Below are 23,767 nucleotides of genomic sequence, written 5' to 3'. Positions count from 1 at the left end.
TTGCCTAAGGAGAGTCTGTAATCCATATATACTTTGCAGCATCTAGATTAGCTTTTCAGTAGAGGGAAGTGCGGGGAGTAAATAAAGAGGAGAGCCACCAATTTAAATGCACTTCTCCTAACTCCTTTGGGAAGAATCCCTGGTAATTAACTTTAATGAGACTGAAGTAAGGTGGAACTCTTCCTTTTCCAAGTACTGTAAATGTAAAATTGTGATAACTAGTCAGAGATGGATTGAATTACTTAATCCCCTTTCCTGTAATCTAGCTACCCTTTCACTCCCTCCAGGATTCAGGATAGAGAGGGAAGTGGGAGGGCTGCCCTGTGTCTCTTACCTGTGCTTTGCTCCATCACTTCTTTCTGACACATGTCTTGAACATTCACCGTGCAATTAACGATGAACTCCGGGGAGGAACAGTCGTTGTTTAGCTGGAATTCTTCACATTGATAACACTGGATTTGTAGAGCAAAGCCTGTGGAGCAGAGGTGGCTGGGGTTACATGCAGTCACGGGCAACGGACCATCCAGGGAAAGTATGTCCCTGGGGCTACTCGGGAACTCTGGATGCTCAGTACTTTTGGGTTTGCAAGAAAGACACGCAAGTGGCTGCAGCCGGCAGGGGGCGGCGCGACCACCCAGGTTCCTGTCTGGTAAAGCAGAACTCTCCCCTGGAGCCCAAGGCTGATAGAAAGTACCAGTCCAACACCACATCTGGCTTCCTCTTTCCATACCCCAAGGAAGTTTAAAAGATGCAGTGAGCGAGTGAAGGAGCTTCAGGGTCAAGTGTCAGCTTCACCCTAAGCCAAAAAATATGCCTACTTAGTTACTATGCCAGGCACCTCTCATGACTGTATTTGCACACAGATCATTTAATGTAATTTTTTAAATTCAGCAGTCTTGTGTAAGGAACCCAACCAGTGAGGAAGTGCCAGGAGGTGTGTGTGTGTGTGTGTGTGTGTGTGTGTGTGTGTGTGTGTGTGTGTGTGTGTGTGTGTGTGTGTGTGTGTGTGTGTGTGTGTGTGTGTGATTTCTAATCTAGATTGGTTGGCTCTGCAGGTCAGCATATAAGAGAGAAGGCGCCAGATGCGTTTTTTGCAATACTCATAGCTTCAGTTAGACTCGATCCAGGAGCTCCAGCATCAGCTCCCGGAAAGATGAGCACCGATTCGGGGGTGGCCCACGCCGCCCCGCGTGTGGAGCACAACCATCCTGCCTAGCTAGGCGCCTCTGGACACAGGCTGTCCAGCGCTCCGCTGCTTACCCGGACGGTGGCACCGCGGCACCGCTACACCGGGTAGCTAAAGACACCTGGCAACTTGAAATAAGAGCACAGAGGTTCTGGCTCCCTTCTCCTCTCAAAGGCTAACGCATCACAAGAACCCACGCACTTTCCCAGCCAGCATCGTTTTTGTTTCTTGGAGCATAAAGCAATGATATTAGCACCCCAAATCCAGCGAAGGCGCGTTCCAACCTCTCCTCCAGCGGTGCGGGACTTAGTCAATTTCCTAGGTGCGCGCCTAGGCACCAGGCTCGGTGGCCAAAAAAACTCGCAGAGTAATCAATCCCCTGCCTAGTGCGATTCCCGAGATGGGCATCCTGGAAGTAGGGAGGGGGGGGGAAAGAATAAGGGTGTATGCGCGCCCCGCCGGGTGCACCCGGGTCCTGCCTGGTTCCTCTTACCTGGACGCCAGAACAATCCGCAAAAAGTTGCTGCGAGGCCGAGGAGCCACATCCTCCCGGAGCCGCGGGCAGGAGCATCAGAGGCTGCGGTGGCCGCGGCGGCTGTGGCTACAGCCCAGGCTGCTGGGGCCCGAGCCGCTGCCCAAAGAAGCTTCAGGTGCCACTGGCGGCGCCCGCATCGCCCGCGCCGGCGTCCCCGAATGCAGGTCCCCGAACCAGCCCAGCCCGCGGAGCAACTCCTGAAGGCACCAAGTAGGCAGACTGAAGAAGTCGGGGCGATCCCGAGCACTCAAAAAGTCTCCCCACCACCGCCCACTCCGGGCACCACGTGACGGCTGCCGACTGGCAGAGGGGGTGATGGTGACGGCGGAGGGCGGGGAGGGCCGGCACGCTCCTGCCACGCTCCCACCCACTGCCACCGCACGTCCCCGGGCAGCGGCCGCCCCGAGGATCGGCCGCGCGCTCACATCCGAGGTCCCGGGAGGGGGTGCCGAAGACGCAGCAGGTGCCAAAGCGGAGGAGGTGGGGCGCACTTCGGAGTGTCTGCACTTCCGAGGTGCGAAAGACCTCCACGGTTGGACGCCCCCCTTCCCCTTCGTCGTCCTCTTTGGTCACAAGAGCTAGCCAGGTATTCGCGCAGCGGAGTTCCCGGGGCCATCGAACTGGGCGCGGTGGAGGGAGGAGATATGCAGCTTCGTGCGTTGACAAACTTGCCCTGCTGCAGCCCCCGCATTCCCTCCTGGGTGTCCCGAGCAGCCTTGTTCCCTGCTAAAGCTCCCCGAGCTTTAGTAGCAAGTTGCCCTGGGGGAGGGGGGGTGGGCTGTGATTGATGCAAGGTGGATGGTGTGGCCACCTTGCAGAACCTCTAGATCACAGAGAGCCGCCGGGCTTCCTTCCTCTGGCCAGTTTGGTCTCCTGGAGAGAGGGCTACCCCGGGTACAGCTATGAAGAATTCTTATAGGATCTGCAATCTGGGATGAAGGAAGTTGCTGTCTTTCCTGTACAAGGCCAGGCGGTAGCACCCTCCCCGCCAAAGCCACGGGTAATTATTGTATTCTACCCGGGTCCACTCCCTCCCTGACGCCCGCCTGGCCCCTAGAACCCTGCCTTCGGCTGTAGCCCATCCCCAAGCCCCCTCTTGGTCCAGTGACTCACCTGGATTCTTCATCCTACGCCACCGACCGCCTTGCACTTTCCTCCCCGCCGAGCCCTGCAGCAGGTGTTGCGGAGCCCACTTGCCTGTTTGGCGCCCCACCCCACAACGCCTCCACCCAGATCCCTCCACTCCCCAGGGAGCATCCATTTCGGTGGAAATAGCCTCAGATGCTTTGCCACCCGCCTTCTCTTCCTGTCACCTCTTGGAGTAAAGCTCTTAGAACTAGACCCAGGTCATTTATCCTTCCCACCTGTCAGTGAGGCAGGCTTGGAAATGGGTTAAAATGACTTTTTAGTAATTCCCCGTGGAGATCTTTCCATATACTCCTCTGATTCCTTCTCTTGTCCATTGCCCCATTCTTTGATTCTAGCTGGTTAACCCATAGGGAGATCCAAATGCTTCCACCATTACCAGCCTGCAGACTTATCTTACAATAGGCTGAATTGCTGTCTCTGGAGTAAATAGACTAGTTTATTTATTGCTTCCGAAATTCGTTCATTTTTCAAATGTGAGATTCAAATCACTGGTTGGGCCAAGGAGATTTTGAATGAGTTATTTACACTTTCAAAGTATGATAGAACTTTTATTCAGAAACGAAATGAGAGTTATAAAAAAGTCTTAAAAGACAATGACATTTTACATTATTTTTAGGATAACAAATTTCAAATAGAACCAATTGCACGAATTAACCAAATAACACTGATCATACAATATTTTTAAAGAAATAAATGTGTACTAAAGTAACCATATAAATCCTAAAAATATTTCTATTATGCCTAATTTACAAGCTCCTGTACAAAAGCAATTATAAATAGTTCACATCTAGAAAAAATACATGTAACCTTTAAAATAGAATTTATCCTTACATATAAACAGATCTTTAGGATAAAAAGGATATCAAAGAGGAATTTTTCATAGCACCATTTTATTTTTTAAAAAGTGAACATTGCAGACAGGAATTTGCTTTCATTTCTAAATTATTCCGGTTTTACTAATGAGCAAGAAGATGAAAATCAATTGGATAGTGATGAGAGCAAGAGAGAAGCACTAAGCAAAAAAAGAATGCCAGGGAATATTTGGAGGGAAAACCTTGCAATAGCAATTGGAATTAGGTCACTTCTGATACACATCCCTTCTCATCAGTGTTAGGCACAAGTACCTTTACATTTTAAGTTAGAAGCTAAATGACATTTATCATTACAACCCGAACTCTTAACAATTTTGTAGTTGTAATTCAAAATTATACCAAGTTGAGATTGAGATGGAGATTACATTGGGATTGCTCAAATCTGGGGTGGGGGCAGGCCTGATTTAGGTTTATAATGTCTATCCACCACCATTTGTTGGAAAACTCAGACAATGACCTAAAAAATAACTTTCCTTGGAATTAAAAAATATATATTATTAACTTCTAAGACTTCATACATCAAAGGCATGGCACTGATTCCACTTATTGCTGTCTCTTTTTTTGCTACAAATATAATTTATTTTCAAAAAAATTTACAACATCTGTACAAGTATTCAAAAAAAAGTGCAAAATTAAGACGTCTGCATCATATGTTTTCTTGGACTTTTCATTCACTAAACACAGCAAATGGAGTTATTTTTATTGCCCTGTCAGAGTAGCAAGCGCTGTGAATCTGACAACAGAGGCTCTGCTTTTGCAATAGTTTATTGTCATCTCTGCCTTCCCCACACCTCTTTCTTAAGTGCTCAATTTTCAGCTCACTATGGGAAAAAATAGTCCTTTATACATCATTTAAACCCTGGCTTGCACAGGATGAAAAGCTATCATATAAAGAGTCGCTCAAAGATTCCAAGTTGTCTACCCCAGGCCTATCTGAGCTATTCAAAGATGACTCTTCATTTTTCTTCATTTTCTTCCTTTTGTTGTTCAACCTTGCTCAGAGAGTTCTCTTTTACTAATAAAATCACAGTATTGCCGTTATATTTATTGAATGACTCCAGGGAAATATTAGTTAATCTCTTCTCAGGATCTTTTGTTTCTTCAACTTGTTTCAATTTCTGCAACAGAAAGAAGAAAATATTAGAAACATAATTCTCTGGGAAATCAAGTTATTCTACCCAATATTCAATTATTGTCTGTACAAACTGCCATTTAAAGGGATAGAGAGAATTTACAAGTTGTTAACAAAATTCTAGTATTATTAAATGTAATAATGAAGTCAATCTTAGGAGTAAATCAAGATTTGAATCCTTTTACTGAGATAAATAGGTCCCAATTTGCAAACCAGCTAAGCACCACTTAATTTCATTTTAAATGGATCCATTTACGATTTGTTCAGGTAAAGTACCATATTTTTCTTAATCAAAGTTTCAAACTCCTCTCTTGCTAAATATTATTAGTTGTTCTGTTTCTGAGTATAGCCAAGGAGTGAATTTCAGTCTGAAGTAACTGTTAGATATTTTTAAAAGATACAAAGCCTTTAAATTACTATAAAATTTAAACACTTTTTAAATATACCAGACATATTTTTGTTTCTCTAAGACTAAGATATTAGAAATTTATCTCTAGGTCTGAGGATGTAGATTCTAGATGGCCCACGGGCTTAAAAATCATCATGTCAGCATTATACCTGAATAATTTCTCCCTCACGGAAGTTCTAATCAATTTACACAGGAATTTCTCTCTCTCTCTCTCTCTCTCTCTATATATATATATATATATATACATATGTATATATATTTATATATATACATATGTATACTTACTCTCTAGAGTTATCATTAAACACTGCAGTAATTAGTCAATAATTATTGTAGGCAAACACTGTAAACATCAATTCAATAGGCTCAAGTTACTCAAGACATTCCCAAGGTCTGAGGCAAAAGGGAAAGATACAGATATAAAGACCAATGAGAAGTGCAAAGATACCAAACTAAAAGAAATATTTTCCATTTTCTTTTCTCCCCAAAAATTTTCCAACACAAAGAAAAAAGGGACAGAGTCAGAGAAATGTACCCTGTAAAAGACACTGAAAATATTTTGTGTAGAAACTTTCAAAAACTTGCAAATTACTTGCCCCCATTTGAGAGAATGAGCAAGCTCTGAGTGTCAGGACTATTTACCTGAGATTCAAGCACTTCAATAAGTAACAGAGAACAAGATTTGGAAATTTTTTTTCTGGCTGTCTCCCATGTTCTTATTCTTACTAAATAGCTGTGTTTATATGTTTTTCATGTTTCACTCAGACTATTCCACTTAAATAAACATGCCACTTCATCACTGCTGTTGTTGTCTAAGATTTTAACATATGTGGTTTCATTTCCCAGCTTATCCCACTTTATTATGGCTGTGTGATGATGCAGTAATGAATAAAGTACATTTTGATGGACTCAGAAATAGGGAAGTAGATCCAGCTGATTTAGGAGTCTCATATGCTGTATTAACACAGACCAAAAAAGATAATTTTATTCACAACTTGGATGTCCCAATAGACTAAAATACAGTTTCTTTGTTATGAGAAAAAAAGTGTAATTTTACAAAATTATTTAAAAATCACTCGAGGTAGTATTTATCTTATTATACTATTAATATATGTCATTATTGAGAACTTAGTCCCAAATGAGCTTCTTAAAACGAGTAATAGACTGAGCAACAGATTCCTAGCTCATCACAGAAAAGTGCCTGCATAATTGCGAAAAATTTTATGACAGAACCCTTTACATGTCATTCTAATGTTTAGACATACATGTGTATATACTAAAATATATAGAGTAGGGAATGTATTGTTTCTACCAAAAATAGCTAAGTTAACAGAATTAGACACAATTTTCCCCTCACCTTACTATCTTCTTACTTTTCTTTTAATTAAGATCTACTGGAATTTTTCCTACATCTATTTCTAATCAATGTAGATCTCAAATTCACTCAGCAAATATTTATTAGAGACACTTGCATGAGGCAGGTGGAAAGTATGGGTGTTGAGAATACAAAGGTGAATGGAAATATGCCTGTGATTGGGCAGTTAAAATCTGGAAGCAAACACCTGAGTTTAACCCTGAACTTCGACCTTTTCTTCTCTGTATGAGTAACCACTCTTTTGTGGTGAATAATAGATGACATACTTGTTTTTCATAACTGTGTTAGAAACCAAAACACCTAAGGCCCCAAAGTCTAGGTTCAATACAATAAATACATAATAGTAATAATGCAATTTCTTTAGTTCCACTTGGGCCTACTACATCAGGAACTCTGAAGTCCAGCCAATATTTTTTAATATACCTTCCAGGGGACTCTTGATATCTGTTAAATTTGAAGACTTGCTAGTCTATAGCAGCATCTTGCAAATAGAGTGAGATGATCCCCTATTGGTCCCCAGGATATTCCGATAGGCCACAGTAGATGAAAATTATATAAATGGGGAGTGGAAGTAAGGTACAGGAGGGAAACAAGGTAGGCACAGTCTGAAAAGATTGAGAAACAGTGTCCCAGAGAACTTGTAGTCTGGGTGGAAAATAGAGTGTGAAAAATATAACTCGGTATATTAAGGAAAGAGTTTTTTACCATTAAATTACATACAGACTTTGGAACATACCAAATGCATGTTTTCTTTTTTAATATACCTGAGGTACAAAGTTACAACAGTATCTAAATTCACGCCTATGGTGCACAAAATTACCTCTACACAGCCAGACTGCACAAGGCCCTCCATACTTCTAGTTACTTCTAGTTCAGTTTCCTCCCCTGCTCACCCCTCTCCCATCCCTTGGTTACCTTAATTAAGTATTCAAAGCCTGAGGGGCAGCCACTTCCTTTGCTTTGTAGTATTTTCTAAATGTAGATTTACTTAAATTAGTGAAGGCCAATATCATGCAGGGAAGTGACAGAAATGAAGGAATGGCCAGTTTTAAGAAAAACCACTGGCACAGTCTTCCTTCCATAGGCACAGTTTTGAAAAGAGGTTGGAACTTCTTCTTTTCTTTTTTATATATATTATAAGAGCAAAACCAGGGAACAAGTAAGTGTGAGGGCTTATTGCTGAGTAGTCATTGGTGAGGATTTTAGTCAGTTCATTTGGGCTTTGTCGAAAGTCAGGAGCAGCAGCTATCTCATTGCTGCTAAGGAAAAATTTGGGTGCAAATCTGCTGATTTTAAGGATTAAGTCATATGTTTAGAACAATATCTGCTTTTAATTGAAAGCCCCTGATTTTAACCATTTGTTTTATTGAGAAGCAGAGCTATTTGAACAAGCAAACTCCACTTAATATATCAGAACACATTGTTGCAGTTTCCATTTTTGAGCTGTAGATCATGAACTAGGGGTTTGTTTCCTTAATGGTAGTTGAGGGTTCAGGGGTGTTCAGGACCTGTGATGTGGTGCTGCTCAGGTCTGGTGTCATTTGGGGATCCTATCTGGTGGTGCACTGGTGAGGGAGGTGCTGGGGATTGAATTTATGCCTACTCTTTAAGCTATCTTCCTGAATCCTAGAAATCATATTTTATACTTCCTTTAATGTCCTTCTTCACCACTCATTTTCCTTTCTCCACTTGCTTTACCCCAAGACCATGGCTAAATGATGAGTAGATTTTCAATGGGAACTTGGTGATGGGTTCATTTTTCCCCCTAGTATCACCCTTGCTTTCTCATGCCAGCTAAGAAAAACACTAGGAAAGTTCATTTTCCAGAGTTCAATTAGAAGCATACTGAAATAGCACCAACATTGTGTTACCAGATCTCAGGTGTTTTTAAACTGTTTTAAACTGTCCCATAACATTTCAATTTAAAACAGAAAGAAGGTTTATGTTCAAACAGCTATGTGTTAATGATATATTTGTCAAATGGAAACAAACAGTGCACATTAGTTTACAACAACTGCATGTGAAGGCACTTTGCAAACTAATCAAGGTAAAACAGCATTTAACAGGGTGTCTTTTCTGTGCAGACATTCTGTGAAGCACATTGCGTCAATTATCTGGTTATACCCTCCCATCAGTTTTATGGGCTAATGTCATTTTGCAACTACATTTACAAGCAGTTGTGACTTGAGGAAGTTAAGTAATGTGATTCAAGTCATGGAGTAGTTCATGAGGAGTCAGGATTTGGAACCACATAAGGTCAGTCTACAAAGCCCAGACTCACCCTCTGTTTTGGAAAAGAACTTTACAAATAATCAGCCAATATTGTTTTTGAAGAAAGGATCTGAAATAAGTATTACAGAATATTAATCAGTATTGGTACTGACAAACCAAATAAAGATTAATGCTGATGAAGACTAATTTTGTTGCAGAAACTATTTCCTTCATCTGCTTGCTGTGCTTCATCAGAATTAGGATGATATTAATATACTATATTTGTCGCCTATAGGTGGCAACAGTTGTACAGATCACTTTTCGATGGAGCTTTTTTTATTTTAATTGCATTTTAAGAACAAAAAAAGGGTTAAACAGGGTAAGCTACAGTGTCTTTTTAAATTGAAATATTCTTAAAATAAGCTGCAATGTCTTTTTAAGTTGAAATATTCTTAAAATATTTGCTTGTGTTTACCATAAGCATTGCATATTAGTAATAATTTCAGCAAGTAACAACTAGTAACATTTTTTTTTTTTGAAGGCGCTCACACCCGGCAGGCAGTGCTCAGGGGTTACTCCTGGCTTTACGCTCAGAAATCACTTCTGGCAGGCTTGGAGAACCATATGGGATGCTGGGATTCGAACCACTGTCCCTCTGCATTCAAGGCAAATGCACTATCTCCATGCTATCTTTCTGGCTCCAAAAGTAACAATTATCAAGAAATAGCTTGACAATTGTACCTGAACAAATTTAATTCTTGGTAGTCAAAAAAAAAAATCAGTCAAACCAATCTATAGCATGATATAGCATGATTTGTGTGAATAATTTGTGGTCTTGACTTCAGGAAAAGTTTCATGGACGAGGAAGCTCTTTGAATGATTTTGAACAGTTAATAAGACTGAGATAGGGTTTGCCATGTTTGAACTAGGCCAGCTCTATAGACTCACTCTTCTCAAACAAGATGTAAACCAAGATGTGAAAGATCATGGGCACACTGGCTCACATAGCAGAAAGCTAGCTTATCTTGGGAGGAGAGGGTATGCCAGGCCCCAGCCTTGCCAACGCCAATCCTGCTGCCTTTATTACCCAGAATCACTATTTTTCTGATGGTCCTGCTTCATCACTGACCCTTTATCAATATATTCTTCAGAGATACCTATCTGACCAAACCAGGTAAGCCAGTCGTTAGGCTGATATTGCCAGAGCTTTCTCCTCTCCACCCCTTATATTCCTTCTTCCAGGAGGCCTGGCAGCTCTGTACACAGACAACATCATTTGTTTGATGCTGCCATCCCTATATTGAATAGACAGCTAACAACAAGAGTTTACTAAACCTTCTGCCATTGTATCAATCACTTAATTGGAAATACAATAATTTTTTAAAATGTGCTTATGTTCTTTTTCTTTCTTTTTAACTTTATGTATTCTCTTCTTTATATTTTATTTGTATTTTCTTTAAATAACTTAATATCATTTATCTGGAAACAAATGTATTATGGTCAAGTATGTGATACATTATCTTTAAATAAAGAATAAAATATACAGAAAGAAAGAGGGAGGACATTTGGGGAAATCATTATTTAATATTGCCTAAAACTTTCTGTAATCTTCCATAGAGATAGTAGATATTCCAGATGTTCTATTTTTTGCTTTATTAGATTCTGCAATGAGCAAAATGACTGTGAAGAGAGAAATACACAGATATATACCTATCCCAAGGGATTCTAAGAACCTCAAGCAGACACAGGAAATTATTGCCCCAGTGTCTGGGTTATAAATTATAAATTGCTTTTATTTCTGGAGAGCTTTTCTATCTATGATCTCATTCTGTTCTTAGAGCAGTCTAAATGTACAGGAAGTTAGTATCATCTGTATTTTATATGGAGTATTTATGGAATTTGGGCCCCGCACAAATTTACATTCAGGTAAATTAGACTCAGAAATTGGTATTTCTGATGTTAACAAAAAACATGCTATTTTTTTTCAAGTCAACAATAATTCCAGAGTAGAGATTCTGCTTAAACCATTACCCTCAATACTAAAGGGATGAAATGGGTATTATGGAAATAGGTCATATGGAAAAAACGGGGAGAATCAACAAGGTGATAGAGAAAAAAACTCAAGTGATAAACTATAAAATGATGAAGTGTTATGATAACAGCCTCAAAGTATGAAATTTCTGCACAGTAAGTTAGAAATAGCAAAGTCAAGAAATAATTAAATGAATTACTGCTTTAGGATGAAGGCAACTCTCATTATTTTAAAGAAGTTGCCACCTGCTGCTTATATTTTGAAAATATTGATTTTTATGTATACTATAAAATATAAAGGAGTATGCAGATCTGTTTATGAAATTCAAATACAGCATCCTCCCTCTGCTGAGCATTGATATGTACAAGAGGACTAGAACTTTTAGTACAAATTAATGTAAATAGTATTTTAATCAACATAATTTTCTTATTTCTCTATTACAATAGAGATTTGCAATTACCAATCAGTTCAAAACGATGTATTACAGAAAAATAACAGTGACATTTACAGAAAACTTTTACTATGTATAAGTTATTGTTTTGAATATATCACATGAATGATCTATTTAATCCTTAGAACAGTACTATGACAAAGTAGTGATGCCCGTTACACTAATGGAAAAAATATAGAGAAGAGTAGTCTTAAAATTAGGTCACAGATACATTACTAATAAGTTAGGGAATCAAAATTTAGTTTCCTAGCTAAATAATCTGCCAAACTCCAGATCAGGTATCTGGAAACTAGTGTGCAGTTCCTGTCAGTGTGCTAATTATCTGTGGAACCTCTTGGAACCTTACTTTCTTTACATTGAAGTTTTATAGATTCTTCCAGCGTTATTTTTTTTTTTTTTTTTTTTGGTTTTTGGGCCACACCCTGTGACGCTCAGGGGTTACTCCTGGCTATGCGCTCAGAAGTTGCTCCTGGCTTCTTGGGGGACCATATGGGACGCCGGGGGATCGAACCGCGGTCCGTCCTAGGCTAGCGCAGGCAGGCAAGGCAGGCACCTTACCTCCAGCGCCACCGCCCGGCCCCTCTTCCAGCGTTATTAAACTCGGTGACTCTAATGTAGTCTTAATTGGATGTCTTTTTGCATTTGTTATGGAAATTTAAAACTCTCTTCCCTAACTTAGTTCTGAATGAAATGAAGACTAAGATTTAAAGAAAGTTCATATGAAAGGCTAAAACTTGAACTTTGCTACTGAGAATACATATTGGAAAATGTTTCTATTTGCAAAGAAATGCTTTTTTAACATGGGTCCCTGGATATAGGACAGGTGTGGTAATTGACGTGCCTCATTGGCATCCAAAAATTTCATAAGTGTCTTCTCAGAGCACAAATGACTGGAACAGAATGTGTGCTACTGAGACCAGGTTGATGTCAGAGAAGAGTGTGGGCTGCCAAGAGGTAAGCCCTAGTGTTCCTAGTCTTCTGCTTAAACTTGGTAGGTAAATAAACTTACTTTTCTTTTGAGGAGAACTGAAGGGTAATGGAATAGTATCTTAGGAAGATCCCTCCACAGGAAGAGAAACATTACAAGTTGGGTAGAATCATCATATAACAATAATGCAGATTTTAATGATCACATGTGCTTTTAATGCCAAAAAGATTGGCAAAGTTCAGAAACTGGAGTGAGTTAAATTGAGAAATCTCTTCATAGACAAACAAATGGGATGAGGGTGATTCAGTTGTAAAATTTGGAAGCATTTAAAATATTAGAAACGCTCTGGATAATCCCAGATTTTGGGTTGAAGATGTGATTGGCAGCATCCCATTTTTGGTCAGCAAATATAAAGCACTGAGAATATGGGGACAAGGATAGAGTTGTACTATTTCTTTGTTATAGAGTGGGAGTTATTTTAATCCAGGGTCTCTTAGTTGAAGATCTGTGCACACTGCAAAGGCTACATTAAATGATATTATCTGGTAGCAGGCCAACTTACAGGGAAGAGGTGCCTCTGAAATCATTTTTTCTTTCTCAGAGGCATTAGTTAATCTTTACTTTAATGTCACCTCTTACTATATTCCTGGTGGAGCTACTTTTTGAATGAGACATAAAAATAGATAGAATGGCCTTTGATGAACACTCGAGACCCTCCAGACTTTTCTCAGACTTGTGGTGTTAACCTTGTTAAACTGGTCAAATACCAACTTAAAAAATGATTTTCTCCCCATGTTCAGTTCTCTGTATGACCTTACCTGGACATATTACTCCTCACTTGCCCCTCTGAAAAATTAATGTGACACACGGGTAATAAATGCCTGTTCTTTTGATTCAGTCATGTCAGGAAATGTGATTTGGCACCTGGAGGAACTGTTTCCTTTTTGGCAGTTGTAAAGTTTCTTCAGTATCTTTAGGGTATCTGGTTTTATTGGATGAAAGAGTAATTTTTAATTGAGAAGTCCTTTATGACTATATTATTAACTATACTTTGTCCTTTACCATAATCAATGCCTTTCAATGACCTTTGTTGGAAACCCTGAACTTAAAAGGGAAAAATTAACGCATTTTTGGGGGGAAGAAAAAATGCTGATAGAGAGGTGGTCAATAGGCAATTTCAGGTTGCTAGAATAACATCCTTAATATAAGTAAAATAATTCAGCATGAGACAATGATTAAAGCATATTTAAAAACTAAATCCATGAAGGAAGAAGTTTGTTACCAAAAAGATATGGGAATGTTTCTATATGGAAAATAGAGGATCCGAGGGCTCAAATACCTCAGTGGGAAGAGTTAAAAACAAAGAGACAATCACAAAACTGGTTCATGACAGGGAAAAGCATTTAGGAATAGGAAATGCATATATGACAGGGTGAAACTTATATGATCATGCAACAATAGGTTATGATCTTTCTCAACTTGAAAATTTAATGTCATCACTTGAAATAGCCATTTGAAAATGTGTGGGGGTTTTGGATATTTATTTTGTAGGTGGTGGAGTGATGCAAAATTTTAATTTAAAATATAAATTAATCACTATTTTAGGTTAATCAATATTTGTCAACTTCTCTGAAAATAAACCCTGTACTATTTCATAGTATTCTGGAATTAGGGAAAACAAACTAGCTTATTGCTATTAGCTTGTATCATTGGCTTAGTTAAACAAAGCATGCTTATTTAAATTACAGGTTCTTTTTTCTTCTTTTAGCACTATAATATTAATACCATTCCTTGTCCAGGGATAAGAATTAAACAAATTCTGGACAAATAACTTTGATATCTACTTATTTCAGTATCAGGTTAATGATTCTAATGAATGAGAGCTAGGATAGATATAACCTTTTTGCTTTGAATTTAAAGACATATAAAATATATATTATTAATAATTTCACATAGTAAGTATGTGATGTATATAATACCTGGTATTATACTCAGATTAACTATATCTGGCTTATAAATTACAGATTATAGCACAAAGAGCCCATGGATATACTTTTTCAGAGGAATATATAGAACAATAGAACATCTATTCTAGAACCACATAGCTATGTTTTCACTTTGGAGTGGTACATTTTGGTTATTTTTATTTAAAAAATAAAACATGCTTTTTATAGGGGGGATCAAGTGAATGTGAAAGAAAGTTCAATCATTATTTCATGAAAGTTCTGCTTCTAAAGGACATTTCCAATACCATTGTACTGACAGATAAGCATAACTGAAAATGCTGTTTCTATTATGACGTATCTGTGAGTCAAGGAGAAAAAGACTATATCATTCACTAACATAAATAACTAGTAAATTTGGACTGCAGTTAACCCCAGAAGTCCAGTTAGATCTACAGTATATGATGGCAAAAATCTGTTAGGCCCTTTCACATGAGCCACGGAATCAAGTAAGATTCATTTGGAGACCCAGAGATACTTGTAGATGGAAGAATGTTTATTTTATATCTATTTAAGTTATTCACCTCCTAATGAAATTCATATATCAAAGTTCAGTCTGTCTTGCTTTTGGATAAAGGTATTTCCAAAGAATATTTGATATTCTGAATCTTAAGAGCAAGGGAATCTTTGTTGTACTAATTTATTATTGTTAAATGAGGAAAGTGACTTGGTGGGAATTAGTCTTAAGCTTTACATTCTATATTGTAGCTTAGGTTGCATTTAATATAACCATAGTTTATGGTAGTTGTGGAATTATTTTCTTATTCCTCATTACCAGTAAGCACAGCAGTGCTGAATAAAGGAGTATGAACCATTTGGAAGAATGGCAATGGAAACTAGCTTTCATTCTGAGTTCCATCTCTTTATTTGGCACACTATGACAATGGCAATCTTTATCACAACCCAGTATCTGGACTTTGATGACCATTTAAATATACATATATATTTTTCTGTTCCTTTTACAACTTATTTATTCAATGGATGTTTAACAAGCATCTATTGCATACTAAATCAGCACTTCTTAAACTTTTCTACTTACAAACTGTTTTTTGCCTGAGATATACAATAGTGATAAGCACTGTAAAAACTAATTGATTAATTATATGATTAATTTGAAAGCCCTAGTCTAGGGTGTGAACTACGACCTGAATAACAACTATGATCCCTAGTTCCAGAGGTCTGTCTGAGACTATTGCAACGGAAGGGGACCTCTGGAAACAGGGAAGATGCTATCCCAGGCCCCTTCCTAGGATCAGCGCAAAGACCAGGACCGCCAACCACAGAAGACGGATTAAAATGACACTGAGGGAACAGAACTTCTAGATCAACAAAGAAAGACATAATCATAAGTTCAACTCCTTGACTCGTGCAGATACTGAGACCTCTAGATACAGAGGTCTGATGTTATCACCCAGGACTGAGTAGAAGTCTTCCCACCACAAAAGTACCAAGGGGAGAGTAAATGAACCTGAAAAGAGTCTATAGTTAATCCCATGACAATATACTTCAAGGGTGGAGAAACCCTGTATCTCTTAGGCAAAGGAAATTCCTTTTCGAATGACCCCAATATTTACTGTGCATCTGCAGGAGGGAAAAATAAAAGCACAAAACAATTTTTTAATTATTATTTACTTATCTATTTTTTTGTTGATTTCATTGTTGTGGTTTGGCTATTAAAGTGGATGTCTCCATTTATATTTATTTATTTATTTTCTTCTTTTCTTTTCTTATGTGTTCTGCCATTTCCGGAGTATCTGATTCTTTTTTTCTTTTTTTTTCTCCAGGTTATTACTTTTCTCTTCTTCAAAAAAACCACATTACTTGAACTATCTAGTCCCGCCTCCCAATTGGGGTGGGGGAATAAGGGAGGTACCAAGACCAAATAGGTGTAAGACCACTAAGTAGTAAGCTAGGCACAGAGGGGACCACTTATTCTAGCAGCCCCGGGGGTAAGGGAAGAGGTTATGGGAAGGGGCCCGGAGAGATAGCACAGCGGCTTTTGCCTTGCAAGCAGCCTATCCAGGACCAAAGGTGGTTGGTTCGAATCCTGGTGTCCCATATGGTCCCCCGTGCCTGCCAGGAGCTATTTCTGAGCAGACAGCCAGGAGTAACTGCCGGGTGTGAGCCCCCCCCCCCCCCAAAAAAAAAGAGGATATGGGAAGAAGGACGGGAACGGAGGTGGAGAGAGGACAATTCGGTGATGGGAATTCCCCTGATTTTATGTTAATCTGTACCAAAATATTGTCAATAATATGTAAGCCACAATGATTAAAATAAAAATTATATTTAATAAAAATATATGATTAATTTGGAATTAATTTTGGTAAGTTTATATTTTAAAATATTTTATTGTTGCCATTTTATCCATGAATCCTATATTCAGTTATATGACCTTGTATGGGGATTTTGATCCAATTTTAGAAGTTTTGACACTAGTCTAGACACTAAAAATAGAAGAGAGAGACAAAGTCATTGTTTCATTTAATAACATGTTAAGTTATTATTTAATAAGAATCATTTAACATGTTCTTTAATAAGATGTCAGTATATAAAAAGTTTCAGTTCTATTAGGAGAATCTATGAGAAATGAATTAGATGCAGGTATCTAGCTTGCTGTTTAGTCTGGCATCAAAAATTCAAATAACTGGCCAAGTAAAAAATGTTATAGAGGCTTCTCTTTAGTTTAGTCTTAAAAAAAAACTCCCTATTCTTTTATTTTTTATCTTCTATTTTCAGTCTGTAATATTTGGGCAGTTATTCATAGGTTCACTAATTACTATTAATGTTTGCCTTTCTTAAACTGTCTTGGTCTAGTTATCTTCTAAATTTCCATGATAACACTATAATTTATTTTTTAAATAAATTTATTTTCTAAATTCATATCATTGTCAATAATAACCAAATATAGAACTTAACTTTTCCGCTTTAGGTAATTGATCTGGTTCTATTTCTAGGAAAGCTCATATCTAGTGATTTTTTTCCTCCTTATAAATTTCCTCCTTATAAATGATTAAATTACCCATTTTAACCCAAATATGTGTTTATTCTATAATAATAGGCTTTTTGTATCAATGACCTACTTTACAATTCTCTTTTGTACTGAGTAGATTTTATTCTGATTTCTTTTCAAATCCTAAAACTATGTATTGTATCTCACAAGGTTAATAATCCTTGCCTGTGTCAACAAATTTAGTCCTTATTAGACATGTTTTCACTCCATCATTTATCTGAAGCCATAGACCTGACCATGTTGTTCTATAATGCCTGGTTTTACATGATATGTTTATCAATACCAAATAATTTATGACTTTGTTGCTTTCCAGGCTGTACACACCCAAGCATTGTCATAGTTTCTCAGATTCTGAATTAGTATCAAGATCCAATAAAATCCAAGGTTTAATGGATATCTGCCTAGAACTCATTTGGGCAATAGTGATTTCTCCCAAGAGCACAAGCATATAGTTTTATTTTATTTTTTTAATCACAACTGACATTGTTCAGGGCTTACTCCTGATCTGTGATCATGCCTTTTGTTGCTCAGGGGACTGACCATATGTATTTATACATATAAATATATGTTATATTAAAATACAAAACAAAGTTAGCTGTGTGTATTCAAGCATCCTAACTACTGTACCTTCTCTTCAGACCCAAGAGCAGAGGCATATGGACTGCCATCCCATGGAAACCATGGTCAGGAAGCTCTACTATGAGCATCTGGGATCTTCCTTGAATCCTGTGGTGGGGGTAAGGAAGCAGTTGTCCTTGCTACTAGAAACACAGTAGCAATAATTTAGAGGAGTTTTACAGGTCAGAAAATGGTATTGCAAATTTCAAACCCAGGATAGATGCTATAGACATGGTCTGTACTGCTTTCTTAAATGCTTTCTTCAACAAGCAGATGGTTAATGTATATCCTCAGAAAATTTGCCCAAAGTCAGATTCCTATCATTTCAAAACTCAGATTTCTATCTTTTTGTGGCAAAGTGAAACTTGGTGCTCAAAACAAGATAGATTATTTAAATATTATAAGACTGAGAACTCAAATATTACTGAGTATATCAATTTATAAAATTAATCTGTTAGATTTAATTAATGTTGCCTTATTATAAAATTCTAGTGCCAGACAGCATGTGGATACTTTATATTCACTATTATCTAAAATAAACATTGGCACAATTACTCTTGCTTTATAAAAGGTATTCACTTCACGAGCTGCCTGAGCTGGCTAAATGCCATGGAATGAGGTTCAGTTGGCCACCTGTTACAACAAAAAAATACTTTCTTTTCTGTATCACATGAATAGAACAATTTGATTTTAAATTAATATAAAAGGCAAAGATGCCTTGCTCTGCATGTTTGTCCCACATGACTTTACAAACACAACTTGATTGCTATGAAATTAAGCACAGATCAACAAAATCAATAGATAATTGGTCTTTCATTCTAGAACTCATCTGCACAGAAGGTTCAGGGAATGCTTTGATTTTCTTAAAATATTACTTATAATCTTTCTGTCAGGCAAAAAAGTTCATAGAGCCTTTTCATAAGTTATTTGCCTTGTCATATTGATCATTCAGCCTCTCCAGTCTCCTTTTTGTTTTTTTGCTTTTTGTTTTTTTTTTGGTTTTTCGGGCCACACCCATTTGATGCTCAGGAGTTACTCCTGGCTAAGTGCTCAGAAATCGCCCTGGCTTGGGTGGACCATATGGGACACCAGGGAATTGAACCGCTGTCCTTCCTTGGCTAGCGTTTGCAAGGCAGACACCTTACCTCTAGCGCCACCTTGCCGGCCCCTCCAGTCTCCATTTTTAACCTCAGTATCTTTATCACTTAACGTTACTAAATCTGAAAATCTGGCTTGCTTTTGAACCAACAAAGCTTATTGCAAAAATCACTCAGTACAATGCACTTTTTAGTATCATTCATGGGTATATTCGTGGTATTATAAACTGTCTCTATTTTTTTCACTCTTATCTCACCCTTTAATGACATTTTGGTTGATTTTTCCATAGAAGGTAAACAGTGACCACCATACACCAATTCCATACATGGGAATAGGAAGAGGCATCATATTGTGTGCGGTGGCAAGCACCTGTGAGTTGAACCTGTACATGGAGAGACAAGCTAGCTCATATTCTAAATTGGACCTTGTAGGTTGGCCACATCCAGCTGTGCTCAAGACTTACTCATATCTCTGTGCTCAGGGATCACTTGTAGAGGGACTTAGGGGACTATATGTGGTATGGTGATCAAACCCTGGGAGATAGGTGTGCAAGGTAAGCACTTTGCCTGATGTACTCTCTTTCCAGCCCCGAACATTCTTTTTGTTTGTTTGTTTGTTTGGGTCACACCTGGCAGCACTCAGGGCTTACTCCTGGCTCTGCACTCAGAAATCGCTCCTGGCAGGCTTGGAGGACCATATGGAATGCTGGGATTCGAACCACCATTCATCCTGGATGGCTATGTACAAAGCAAATGCCCTACCACTGTGCTATGTGCTATATCTCTGGCCCAGACAGCCCCTAACATTCTCTCTCTCTCTCTTATTTTTGGCTACACCTGGTGATGCTCAGAGATTTACTCCTGGGTATCCTGGCTATGTACTCAGAAATCACTCCTGGGGAAAATAAGGGATGCTGGAAGATCGAACCGCAGTAGCTTGCACCACTGCTCTGGCCCATATTCTTATAGGGAATAGACTGAAGGCAGATACTTGAATAATATCTAAATAATACACTACCAATCTCAGTAGCCCAAATGGCTGAGAAAGGGAGGGAAGGAATGTCTTCTTTGCAAAGGGAGCATAATAACCGCGAGAAGTCCATGGGATGGGGATGGAGGGTAACAGATGGACTCTCTTGACCTTACTTCCATTACAGTAGAGCTAAAAATATAATGTTTGAACTTTGTTTCCTTTTCAAGAATAACCTTTCATATAGTAAGTTAAACTTTGCTTTCCCTTCCATATTGTTAGAAACCTTCATCCACTTGAGAGACTGAAGAGAAAATAATTCTTCAAATAATGATTCATTTTTCTTTTGCCAGCCTGTCCAGAAATCCTATGGTTATTTTTCCATTGCAGACAGTGACCTTCTCAAAGGAGGCCTATCGGATGTTCAAGATAACTAATGAGAGGGTCCTCTTCCCCTGCCTCAAGCAAGAAACTTGCACAGAGGGTAAAATATAAAAGTGTCAACAAGTTAATTCCAGGATGAGCAGCAGCAGTGAAATGTGTGTTTTTATGTGACCAGCAGCTCCACTTGATGTGAGTCCTGGGGCTTGGGGCATGTCCTTGAAATGATCTTCGGGGAGAACTCTTTGCCCAGGGATCTTAACAATGAATGTTTTGCTCACAGCAGACAGAGCATGCTTTGAATCTCTTGATTTGTAAACGGCTAAAAGAGAGAAACTCTGGCTCATGCCACCTTGCAATCATCTAGAAAAGCATCTCTTTGATTTAGCTCCCAGGAATAAAGAAGAATCATAGTAAGTTTCCTTCAGTTTCCAGCAGTTGACACTTAGAAGCTAAAAGGGGACTTTTTCTTGTTCTCCCCCACTGGAAACCAAGGTTAGGCATCATTGAGTATTCAAACACTTTGGGGGATGATTGGGAGTATGTAGCTCTTTAGGACTAGAGTTATTGATCTGTTATATATGATTCTTGTAACTAAAGTCTCCATGGACCATGAAGACAGAGATTTTTACTTCAGAGACAGCTACAAGATCATTCCCAGTATGCCCCTTCAGCCTCCATCTTTTCATTGTTGAATACTGCCCTTCCTCAGATATAGATAGATAGCTTTATTTTAGACTAGAGGAAGAAAATTCCTTGCCCACATTAGGTACTGGGAAGAACTTTTATATTTGCATAAATGCAAGGATGATGGAACTGTGTGGTATATATGAGCAAATATATAAACTGTTGTGCACTGTATACTTCTCTCATTTATAGGGACACTACTGTTTATTGAACTAATAGCTATACCTCACTTATTATTGCCTTGAGATTGGACAGAAAATTCTGAAAAAACTCTAAAAGCAGGGATGCCTTGTCATTAAGTTACAGCCTTTAATTCATGAGGACAAAAAGACACAGAAAGTGTTATGCCCCAGATTCCACATCTGCATGAGGTAGGATTCAAGTTCAGTTCAGCTCCAGAGTCCCCACCTGCAATTTCCATTCCAGGTGCCTGAGTGGAAACTAGTTAAGTTTCATTCTTTGAGGATGTAGGCTCACAACTGCCATAGTTTCTGATTTTAAAAAGTTATAATGTCTGGAATTTTATATGAACTTTCCCAGAGTTTCTTTTAAACTAGCATGTAGATAAAACTTGTCATACCATTAGGATTCTAGGAGAGCCTATCAGAACAGTGATAGCACTTCCTTCTAGTCTCTGAAAATCTACTGATGTTCAATGAGGAGTTGCCTGAAGCACTGTAAATATAATGGTTAAACACACTACCTGCTCTGGGGCAAGTGAGTTTTACAGAGACAGTAAACACCCTCATGATATTCTAAGTTACTTTGTTTTTCCTTTCAAACAAAAAAACATCATAAGCAATAACAACAACGATAATAGCAACAAAGCCTGCAAAAGTTAAAACCAACCCACAATAACACTTAAAAATCAGCCACTAAGCATGGGAAAGAGCAGAATTGTCTATAAGTTCACATTTCACAATACATGGATTACTTTCTGGTCTTTACCACATTAACAAAATAGGTAGACAGCAGATGGTTTTTATTCCTAATATTATGTGAAAATTTTTCTCCTTTCTTGACTGAAAGTAATGGAGAAGAATATGTCTAATGCCCTTTGAAGCAACATGAACATACCACTTACTTTGGGATATTTTTCCAAAAAAGGTGGTAGTGATATTGGAGGTTACAAATTTTAGATAGTAAGATTAGTAAGATTAGTGTGATTAGTAAGAGCTTCTGAATTTACTGTTTACATGTATAATAAAGAATAATCAAAATTGAATTACATAAAAAAGAATATATTTCTCTCATCGCTTAACTATGGACTTAGGTCACTCTCTAGGAAGACAACAGGTCTTAACTTTACCCTGTGTCAAAATAAAAATCAAGTAAGATATGCACATATACTTCAAAGATACAAGAACCTCCGTGGAAAGAGTAAAAAAAAAATAGACAGAAAAGTTCCCTATTATACCAAGGTAAATTCAAGAATGAATCCCAGACCTCAATTGTAAAGCATTGACTTTTCATCTCTGATACTCTGGATTCAGTATAATACTACATTGGGAAAATTGAGGGAGCCCAAGAGACAATTATTCGACATCAAAATAGTAAGAAGCTAAAGAAAAAGCAAATTCTTCATATAATCCAAATAAATAATGCTCTGGGGAAAAAGTGATATACAACAATAATGCAAACTACAGTGTCTAAACAATAACAGTATTGCAAATCAGTAACAATATTGTAGTGCCTAAAAGGCAAAAATGAAAGAGAGGTGGAGGAAGAAAGATATCAGTCATAGAGGCAGGTAACAGAGAGGGCAGAGGAGAGGGTGAGAGGGAAATGGGCTGTTGGTAGTGGGAAATGTGTACTGGTGAAGTGTGTTGTACAGTATATGACTGAAATTCAATCATGAACACATTTTTGACTGGATATCTCTGATTAATGACTTTATAAAAATAAAAATGTACACAAAAATACTATGGGTTTTAGAGAGAAACTTTAAACTGTTCAATTTGAAAACAAGTTAATAAATAGATAAGTAAGAAGCTAAATAGGGACTAGAATCAGCTACAGCATTGGGAGTAGAAGGGGGTGTGAACAATTATCTTTACTTCAACTCTGTGAAAAACCATAATTCCACTAGTTAAATATGTGTGGACTGCTATTTCTCTTTGCTGGAACAACAGGTCAGTTATGTTTACAATTCCCTTCAGTGGCGGTAGTAAAAAACATTTTCTTAAAACTAGTGTTAGAGAAGTTACTAACATCCTGTATCTTAAATATTTCTATTGTGTAATAAAAAAGATTTGCTTACGATCACCAAAAAAGAAGGCCTCTTCCCACTGGAAAAAGGCTAAGAAAACTATACAAAAGTCAAAGCCTGCTAAGTGCAGCTATCTGCTCATGCACATACATATAATAGACATTCCCTTCTGATATTTCAGGGGGTACTTTTATATGCAAGAAGAAAATTCTTAGTACTCTTCACAAACAGATTTAAATGACAACTGGTCTCTTGATCAGGACATAGAAAGATCTCTTGCTTCAAGTCAGTTGGAAATGTGGGGAAAGATCTAACGTATTTGTGGCCTGAATGTGATTAGTGACTAGTGCTGGTAGGTTTATTTCTCTCCTGCAACTCTGAATGACAACAAAACATCATTGGCTCCCCATCCATACAATGAGACATTAACTGAAAATCTAATCTGTGAATGAATTATAGCCAAAGAAATATACTGTTTTATAATCAATTATTAGTGGATCCCTAACAGAAAA

General features: G+C 38.1%; 2 protein-coding genes across 2 annotated transcripts in view; both read right to left on the bottom strand.

Annotated features, from left to right (window-relative positions):
• Positions 1-2,010, bottom strand: part of LYPD1 (LY6/PLAUR domain containing 1) — a 42,480-nt gene extending 40,470 nt beyond the window's left edge. Inside the window, exons 1-2 of the mRNA XM_049773578.1 lie at positions 1,680-2,010; positions 335-472 (exon numbers count right to left, since the gene is read on the bottom strand). Of these exons, the coding sequence (XP_049629535.1) occupies positions 335-472; positions 1,680-1,731 (190 nt within the window). The 5' untranslated portion in view covers positions 1,732-2,010. The remainder of the gene's footprint in view (positions 1-334; positions 473-1,679) is intronic.
• Positions 2,011-4,418: 2,408 nt separating this feature from the next.
• The window catches only part of NCKAP5 (NCK associated protein 5), a 564,957-nt gene continuing 545,608 nt past the window's right edge, over positions 4,419-23,767 (bottom strand). The window contains exon 16 of the mRNA XM_049773574.1: positions 4,419-4,860. Coding sequence (XP_049629531.1) covers positions 4,844-4,860 — 17 coding nt within the window. The 3' untranslated portion in view covers positions 4,419-4,843. The remainder of the gene's footprint in view (positions 4,861-23,767) is intronic.

The sequence above is a fragment of the Suncus etruscus genome, chromosome 5 (genome assembly GCF_024139225.1).
Source record: "Suncus etruscus isolate mSunEtr1 chromosome 5, mSunEtr1.pri.cur, whole genome shotgun sequence".
Lineage (NCBI taxonomy): Eukaryota > Metazoa > Chordata > Mammalia > Eulipotyphla > Soricidae > Suncus > Suncus etruscus.
The sequence above is the reverse complement of the archived record's forward strand: the minus strand, read 5'-3'. Positions and strand labels throughout refer to the sequence as shown.